The sequence below is a fragment of the Melozone crissalis genome, unplaced genomic scaffold (genome assembly GCF_028551555.1).
Source record: "Melozone crissalis strain CALT ecotype California unplaced genomic scaffold, PUWL_Pcris_2 ptg000006l_1, whole genome shotgun sequence".
In the NCBI taxonomy this organism is placed as follows: domain Eukaryota; kingdom Metazoa; phylum Chordata; class Aves; order Passeriformes; family Passerellidae; genus Melozone; species Melozone crissalis.
In genome coordinates, this window is record NW_026535784.1 from 38,597,525 (window position 1) to 38,606,493 (window position 8,969).

At 47.7% G+C, this 8,969-nt stretch overlaps 1 protein-coding gene across 1 annotated transcript; it reads right to left on the bottom strand.

The window, feature by feature from the left end:
* Positions 1-1,361: 1,361 nt before the first annotated feature.
* LOC128950641 (alcohol dehydrogenase 1-like) lies at positions 1,362-5,631 on the bottom strand. The gene is made up of 9 exons (XM_054295520.1): positions 5,614-5,631; positions 4,201-4,299; positions 3,856-3,997; positions 3,452-3,539; positions 3,132-3,351; positions 2,749-3,009; positions 2,289-2,424; positions 1,833-1,971; positions 1,362-1,422 (listed from the first exon to the last, which is right to left on the bottom strand). Exons 1-9 carry the CDS (start codon positions 5,629-5,631, stop codon positions 1,398-1,400), a joined length of 1,128 nt encoding a protein of 375 aa, XP_054151495.1. The 3' UTR covers positions 1,362-1,397.
* Between the last annotated feature and the right edge of the window lie 3,338 nt (positions 5,632-8,969).

The window sequence follows — 8,969 nt, forward strand, 5'->3', positions numbered from 1 at the left end:
CATAGAATGATGGAATATCTCAACTTGGGGGGGACCCATTAGGACCATAGCCTTGCCTTTCTGTTTTCTTTTCTTTTTTTTGCTCAGAAAAATTTCCTTTGTGGGACTAGGTGTGATCATATTACATCCTCCATGATTTCATTCTGCAATTACATTGCCAAGGAGGAACTTGACTTTATGATTTCTGATAGCCTAGGAATAGCACCTCTAGCAAGCCCATGATGGGACACAAATGCATATGTAATGTCTCTTCCCCATTACAGTCTGTACATTTCTCTGAGGTTGTTTCAAGATGTAAGCTAGAGCAGGAGAAAAGCCTCCATTCTAAGATCAGGATCTAAAGAGGACAAATAAGAATGAAGGAAGGAAAAATGAGGAGGGAATAGTACAGAGCACAGTGATGGGTCTATAGTAGATGCCCATGCTGACATCCACGTTATTTGTCTGCCCCTTGATTCTCACCCAGAGGCTCTCAACTGTGTCATTACAGCTGCATACATTCCAACCCTTCTATTCCATGCAGTGTCATCCACCTGCCTCTTCTGCCCTGCCTTTCCCTCCTGAAGAGCCTGTAACCATCCAACCATCCCAGGGCACTCCAATCACAGGACTTGTCCCACCAGTTTCACTTATGCCAACGATATCAAGTCTCTGGCACCTGGCAAAAGTTTCCAGGTCACCATTGCTTGTTCCTCAAACTGCATTCATTGGTATAGAAACATTTTCACGAGTGGTGTTTTGTAACCAACACTTATCAAGCAGATTGAGGGGTTCCCTTCCTGCTCCTTTCCTCACGCTTTGGCACACAATGCCACTGTTCATCACTGGCCAGCCTGGTATTCTCCCATTCCCCTTCCCAGACTAGTTTAAAGCTCTGTCAAGCAGCCATGCTAGCTCCTGTGCTAGAACTCCTTCTCCCCTCTGAGGACACCTCATCCTGTCAGGTGTCTGTATACGAGGTGGTGAACGGATCACCCCACAGTCAAATACCCAGTATTTTTGTTTTGCTTGCACCAGCCTTGGAGCCATGCATGGACCCCAAGGATCGGCCTATTCCTACCAGTATAATTCCTTGTTGCCGACAGGTCAAGGAAATCACTACCAGTGTTCCTGATCTATCAACCAATTGTCCCAAGGCCCTGGAGGCTCTATTGATGGAGTGCACAGTATCAGATGAGTTGGTTTAAAAACCTTTATTAGTAAAAGCATTTTCCTGGGAGAGACATCCTTTCATGTCCTGTCTGGGCACAGCAGGACCAGCAGTGACAGCAGCACAGGTGAGTTCCTCATTCTCTTCTCCTGGTGCCCCTCAGAGGGAGGTGCTGGGTGAGAAGGGCCCGGGCCAGGAGAGCACCTGCTGCGCTGGTCCCTCCGCTCGGCTTCCATGGCCGCGTCCCTCAGAAGAGCAGGACAGTGCGGATACTGAAACGTGGAAGGGAAGGGAGGCTTGGCTGCAGCTCAGGAGCAGGCAGTGTGGCAGGCAGGTGTGCCTGGGGACCGGCCACCTTCTCTGCCATCCAGCCTCTTCCTGACTGAGCTGCATGAGGCGTGCAGCAGCGGGGCCGCCTTCAAATCCCTGCTGAGGGGAGCCCCTCACGGGATAAGGCCACAGGATCTGTGCTGAGCTGAACCGTGAGCAGGAGGGTTCCCTGTGCTGAACATGGGCTCTTCCCTTGGGGCTGTGGCAGATCTTGCCAGCACTCAGCTGGGAGGCCCTGCTTCCTCAAAAGGCTCAGGTGCTCTTTGGGAAGCCAGTGTTGCATGCTCTGCCTGTTGGAACTTTAGGAGGAGGTGCTGAGGTTTGCTGAACCTCCTGCTGGTCAGGGTCTCACCTTTTTCCTGCACGTAGCAACTCAAATCCCTCGTTCACTCTAGCGAATGGCAGCGTGTGCGTGATCAGCAAGTCCGAATTGAATTTCTTCTCCAAGTAGCCGGAAACTAATTTGGGGATACATTCTCTCGTCTTCCAGCCTAGAAAAAGGAGAGAGCAGCTGCCTGAATAATGGGAGAAAGGCTCTTTTGGTACGGTAGTGTTACTGTCAGGGTCAGGACTAGTGACCAGTGCTGGTGCCACACCCTTGTGAGATGTTTTCTGCTCTTTGGGATGAGTGGGTTACTGTGTGACACAGGTGGAGAATTATTTGCTTGTCTAATGCTAATGTTCAATACCGGCAATGCAGTGCTCCTCTTTAGTTGTCTTTTACTTGAAAACCCTCTTTTCCTATGGATTGTCAACTGCCAAGAAAGAAAAAGGTGAATTGTTTAGAGTGCCTTCTGAGGTTCACTACCTCCGAGCGCAGATCCCTTCCATGTACGCCCAATCAACAGAAGTGTGGGATCGATGGAAATCTCTGAACCAGAATCCAGTACACCAACCATCACAAAGACACCAGTGCTCATGTTGCAGGAAGCCAAGGCAGCAATCTGATGGGACAGACAGGAGAATGAGAGAGAGCCCTTATCGGTTAGTCAGGGGAGTGCTCTTTTTGTGCAATCTCCTGCTCCTCCCTGGGAATCTGAAAACATGCATGTCCCCTTTTGGAGCACACAAAAAAATCTTTAAAAAAGCCCCATGCTCTCCCACATGGAGAGCATGGGGCTTTTTTAAAGATTCCTGCTGTTTTCTCTCACAAACATATGTCCAGCAGTGCAGGCAGCCTGTGAGGATCTTCCCATGGGGGTCAATTTTGCCCTGAGAGGAGCCTGTGATGATCTGGGAGGGAGGACAGGTGCTCAAGTGCCACCTACCATGGTGTCCTTGTGCCCAATGGCCTCAAAGGAGTAGTCCACGCCCTGCCCGGTCATCTCAGTGATCACCTCCTGGATGGGCTTCTGGAAGTCTCGAGGGTTGATGCAGTCGGTGGCTCCCAGCTCCTTGGCCTTGGCAAACTTGTCCTTGTTGATGTCCACGGCAATGATGCGGGAAGCTCCAGCTGCCTTGCAGCCCATGACAATAGAGAGGCCAACTCCTCCAAGGCCAAAAACAGCACAGGTGGAGCCTGGTTTTACCTGCACAGATGGGAGTCTGTGAGTCTCCAGCAGCAAGAGCAGGAGGAGGAGAAAGTTTTGTTTGCACAGGATTGATGAGCATGTGAGGGTGACCCAGGTGCTAAACACGCCTGAACACCAACCTTGGCTGTGTTGATGGCAGCCCCATAGCCTGTGGAAAACCCACAGCCAAACAAGCAGACTTTGTCTAGAGGTGCTGCAGCATCTATCTTGGCAACAGTGTATTCTGGGACCACGGTGTATTCTGCAAAGGTGCTGACCCACAGGAAGTGATGGATCTGCTTCCCTTTGCATGAGAAGCGGCTGGTCTTGTCCGGCAGCAGGTTTTGTGGTTCAAAAAAACTGTGGAGGAGATGCAAGTATTTGTGTTTGATTGAGTGAAGCACTGATTTGTCATAAAGTCCATCCCATGTATGTGTAGGGGAAGGCAAAGTAAACTTACTGGGACTTCTGGCAAAAGTTGGATTCAGGATTCCGGCAGAAGCTGCATTCCCCACACTGAGGGATGCAAAGTGGGATCACTTTGTCCCCTGCAACAAAATGGATCTCTGTTAGGTGCCTTTAGCTCCACAGTCCCTGAGGGCATTGCCTGTTGAATCACCGCTCCTGAGCTTTATGATGGTAGAAACCTACAATGAACCCTCTTGTTTCCCTGTGAGGATGAATGCTCCACTCCTCATTTGTCTACATGGGGAACAGACTGTAAAATTGGACATGAGAGTCCAGTGCATTGATTCTGCACTTAGTTTTTTAACAAGTGACTCAGGAGAAGGGAGAAATTTCTGAGCTCTTGGCAGAGCTGTGAGGACTGAATCCTGGACATGTGTTTGGGTGTTTGTTGGTTACCTGGTTTCACAGCAGTCACTCCTTCTCCAATGCTTTCCACAATCCCAGCTCCTTCATGGCCAGGAATAAATGGGAATTCTATATTAGGCAAGGAACCTTTCAAACCGTGCTCATCTGTGTGACAGATGCCAGTGGCCACAATCTGTTTGGAGAGGAAAGAGTAAATGGTGATTTCTAGAAATAGTCCAGACACTGTTTGTTTCAGTTTGTGGAAGGATGTTCCACAGAACTTCTCTGGGCAGTTAAGGTGATGGGTGGACACTGATCAATGGATTATATCCAAGCTACAGCCACAAGAAGAACAGCTCCCTTCAGGGAGAAAAAATTATTGAAATGTATTTTTACCTTGATCCGGACTTCCCCTGCCTTTGGGGGTGCAACTTCCACCTCCTCAACAGAGAGTTTGCCCGGGGCCCAGGCAACAGCAGCCCTGCACCTGATAACCTGGAAACAACCAAGAGGAATTCATTGCAGGGAAAGGTTCTGTTACAGGGCTTGCAAGGGTTTTTCAGGGTGAAGAGAGAGACGAGAATGTTGACCTCATGTTCAGAAGGCTTGATTTATTATTTTATGATATATATTACATTATAACTATACTAAAAAGAAATAAAGTTCTCAGAATGCTAGCAAAGCTAAGAATAGAAAAGGAATCAATAAACAAAGGTCTGTGTCTCAGCACAGAGTGAGACCCAGCTCTGCCGTGAGTGGTCAGTAAATCCAAACATTCACCCAAGACCAATCACGGATGCACCTGTTGCATTCCACAGCAGCAGATAACCATTGTTTACATTTTGTTGCTGAGGCCACAGCTTCTCAGAAGGGAGAAAAATCCTAAATAAAGGATTTTTCACAAAAGATGTCTGTGACAAAGTTCACTTTTGACAACAGCCCAGGACAGTTTTCCTACAATCACCAAAGCCAAGGCTGCACAACACGTGTCTGTGCACACTGCAGCACACACTTCCAGTGCTACACAACTGCCCTGTGCTGTTTTCTGAGGGTTGCTGGTTGGGTGGGATTTGGTGGGGGAGCAGAAACATTGGAGTGCTCAGTTGTATGCAATGCCAAACAATGTTCAGTAAACACTGGCATTGTGTGAAGTGTGAAATACAAAATGAAGTGACTGGTTCATCTGGTGTACGGGCAGATGGGACAGCAACATGAGCGCTTCTGCAGGTTAAGGCAAGCAAGACAGAACTTTTCATTTCAGTGAGCTGATGGTATCTAAAAAGAGGTTACAAAACAGTCCCAGCCTGGCTGGCAACTGGATCATTTCTCTCCTTGCCAAAAGGATGATTTATGTGTGACATGGCGCAAACCCTTCCCCGATCAACTCAAAGCAATTTGTCATCAGCAAGATGGGGCTTGCAGCCTGGAAAGGCTATTGCCATGGACAAGGCTGAGTGCAGGAGGTGAGCGGCTGAAGAGGGCATCACTGAAGAGCTGCATTTGCTACCAGAGCAGAGCTCAGGGTGGGATTGAGCAGGAGGGTGCTTTTCAGGGCAGCACAATTGCAAATTTTGTCTCCTGAGCAGCCGGGCAGGACAGAGGGGGAATGCACTACCGAATGCAGGTCTGGACGTGTGCAATTGCCCGAGAGCAGAGTCTGGTGAAATTCTCAGGGGTTTGGGAGAGGAGGGAGAGTAAGGTCGGAGGAAAGAGGGCACACGGAGTGGTGTGCAGGCTGAGCCTTCTGCAGCGGATTTGGCCAAGAGCAGGGCACGTGGGAAAGGAGGGTGGGAAATGCCTTGTCCTTACTTTTCCCGCAGTGGCCATGAGGTCTTAGCGGAGCCGTGTCTGTCGCTGTGGCAGGCTGGAGGGAAGCTGCTGCCCGGGCGTGCTGCAGGATCCGCCAGGCGGTGAGCGGGAGCAGTCCCGGCGCGGCACCGTCTCTGGAGAGCGCTGGTTAATGCGTGTCGGGGGCTGGATGCTGCGCAGGGAGTGCTGAGGGGAGGAGCTGGATAGCGGCAGGGAGATGGATGGGGCAGAAGTCCTCCAGGGAGCCTTTTATCAGTGACTCTGCCCTTGGGTCATTGCCAGCCCTCCCTGCCTGAAAGGCTCAGAGAGCTCAGAAAGGTTGGGTTATTCCTTCCAGATGATTGTGGCAGGTGTGGAGGGAGGAGATCTGTGTCTCTGCTGGGGCTTCCTTGGCATCCCCTTTTTGCCAGGTTGGAGCATCTGACCTGGTGGCCATTTACACCAGCATATTTGCAAAGAGGTTAAAAATTAAAAAATAAACAAAAACCAAATAGAGGCAGTGAAGATGTGGTATGGATGACAAAGACACATTGCTGTCTGGGTTGGAACTTTACTATCTGTGGTATTGGAGCTATTTTCACCACAGCATTAAGGGGAACGTCTGTCAAGAAAGGAATTTTTTTTCCAAGGACACGTTTGCTTCACTCCAGGGTAGCCAGGTTTGTTGGTTCACATCCCCTGGGCTCTTCAGGTTCCCCCAGAGCTGTTTTCTGCTGAGGCATTGGAAAAGGTGATGTGTAGGAGAAACAGGATGAGCGAGAACTTATTGGAGGACCAGGCTAAGATGTGCACTGTGTGTGTTTGGGAACTGTTTCTGTGTTTGGGAAGAGGTCAGCCCCACGTTTACACGTTCAGTGGGGTGCCCGCAGAGGTTTGTGTTGGTGCTGGCTACTGAATGTCCCAGCCCTTTCTCATGAGCTGGAGGGGAGGTTCATAGCGGCTGCAGGGCTCAGAGCTGGCTGGCCAAGCCCCCAGCTCTCAAGGACCCTGAACATATCTCCAGCTCCAGGGATACAGCCCAGCTGCTCTGTCCTGCCCCAGCAGCTGTCTGAGCTCTCGCACAGAGTATGGCAGCCCTGTGGTGGGACAGTGGTCCCAGCCACATGGATGTGCTGCTTGGCATTCAGTTCTCCAGCCCTGCTGGTCAACTCGACCTCTAGGTGAAGACATGCTCCTGTCTTGGAGGTGAGCAGCTGGTTCTAGAGCTGACATGCACTTGTGGATCACTTTAATCTGTATTTTAGGTAAACAGGGATGTTTAACAGTTTTTCCCAAGAAATTTCTACTTTTTCATACATTTGTTTGCACACCTCTGGTAGCCTCAATCAGACCATAAGCAATGATGATGTATAATTTCCCAGGAATAAGGAGTTTTTAGAATGAAGTTTTAAAGATTTTCAGTATTCAGCCTGGTCAACCTGTTGCATTTAAAAAGAAATAAATCTATCATAACTTCTAGTATGCTTTGTGTATCTTGTTAGAGAAAAAAAAATTCACTTGTCCAGAGCAACTTTTTTTACTTGTCCAAGCATTTGATAACCCCTGAACAAAACATGGGCTTCTTGTTTCCCAGGTATCTGTGTAGCACAATTGTTCTTATTACTGGGTTCTGTGGTCCCCATCTGATAACCTGGAAGCACTGGAGGAAATTATGTTGTGTAGGAATGATCATTTGGCTTTGATGCACTGTCAAGGAGCGTGATCTTAAAAGCATGTGAAAATAGAGCTGCACACTGGAGCATGTGCCTTTTGCGGGGGCAGTGTCTGAGTGGGTGGGGTGTGGTGGGAGAGGATAAACATGGGAGTGCTCAGCTGTAAGCAAAGCCAAGTGACGTTCAGTTAAACTCTACTGTAGTTCAAGGTCAGAGGAAACACCATTTGTGCTTTGTCTGGTAGTTAGATTGCTTCTTGGGAAATTCCTGGATTTTTCATGTGTTTGGTGGATTTTTCCTGGTGTCATCATGTGCTAGTGGACAGCTGGTGCTCTGATAGGGCATGTGGTCGCTACTCGCTGCCAGGAAAGCTCCTAAAGAGAGGCACAGGGCTGTGCAAGAGCTGTCCAGAGCTGTCCTGGGCTCCCCAGGAGTACCTCAGAGCCAGACAGTCATCAGGAAGAGCTGGCAGAAACCTTCTGTCCAAGCTATACAATCACACAAACAAATTCATCTTCAGCTGAGTGTTGATGAGGGTCTGCAGGGCAAAATAAGCTAGGAAAGTATGAACTTTTTGTTGTTTCTGAGTCAGAATACACTTCATTCCTCCATGTGAAGACAGATCTAGATGGCTGCCTTATAAAATATTCCTAATAAAATTATATAATGGGTTTATTGTTTTGGACTCCAGCAGCTATTATACTAAAGATACTAATAGCTGGAATTTACTATGCTTGGCAGATGACAACCACAAAAATGGGCTTTGCATCATCCTGAAGAGGACAGAAGTGAGGTTTGTTGTACTTCAGCTCTTTTACACTGACGACTGAAGTTCAGCTCTCAATTGTTGTGTAAATTTAGTTTATAGACATGTTTAAGGTTAAACTGTAATCTTTTAATTCTCAAATCATTAAACTGTGATCTCTTGTCCTCAAATCATGAAACTAGCTGTGCCACTCAAAGGCTGTTTCTGCTGACAGGTAAGTCATCTGTAGCACAGTCCACTTGCTTCACATGGCACCTCTTCTACCCAGGTGCCATGTGTGTGAGTGCCTGCAAGCTCTGATTAGTCCATGCTAAAGATATGTCAATGTTGACCATATTTGCCACGATAGGAATAGCCTTGTTTCTGTTTCCACATTGCAAATTCAGAAAACTGTAAGATGCTCTATGTTTGGATTGTTGCAAACTGTTACCACTCACCTGTCTCTTCCCATTTATTCTGTATTCATACTTAAGAAATTAAGGAACCTCCCCTTTGTATAATGGAAACAAAAAACTTGATGCACATTCGTGTTTCTTCACTCTGCTTCCCAAACTTCAGAGGCATTTGTATAAATTGGCCAAAGGTGTTAAACCACACTGATCAACAACTAAAACAGCCTCAAGAAAGAGGCATAAATGTAAAAAAACGCCAAACCACCAAATACAAACCATAACACAGAACAATAATATGCCAGTTTTCCATAAAATATCTGGGAGTGTTAATCTGGTAAAATACTGAGTGGTGAGACATTCTACAGTACCTAAGTCTATGGAGATTCTCAGTTCAGTTGAAGAAAGAACAGAGATAATTTCTCCCAGGCCGAGCCTGGGAATCTTAGAGAAAAGAATTAAAACAACTATTATCTCTCTTTCTGTAACTATTATTAATAGTTATGGTTCTTCACAGTGTGCTATTCATAGTCACCAGTAGTGTGAGAT

What these genes read in the sequence shown, in the direction of transcription:
- LOC128950641 (XM_054295520.1), bottom strand. An exon ending in TTGGGCACAAGGACACCATG is followed by an intron (nt 2,425 to 2,748) that starts GTAGGTGGCACT and finishes CTGTCCCATCAG; the next exon opens with ATTGCTGCCTTGGCTTCCTG. An exon ending in TTGCTACGTGCAGGAAAAAG is followed by an intron (nt 1,423 to 1,832) that starts GTGAGACCCTGA and finishes TCCACGTTTCAG; the next exon opens with TATCCGCACTGTCCTGCTCT.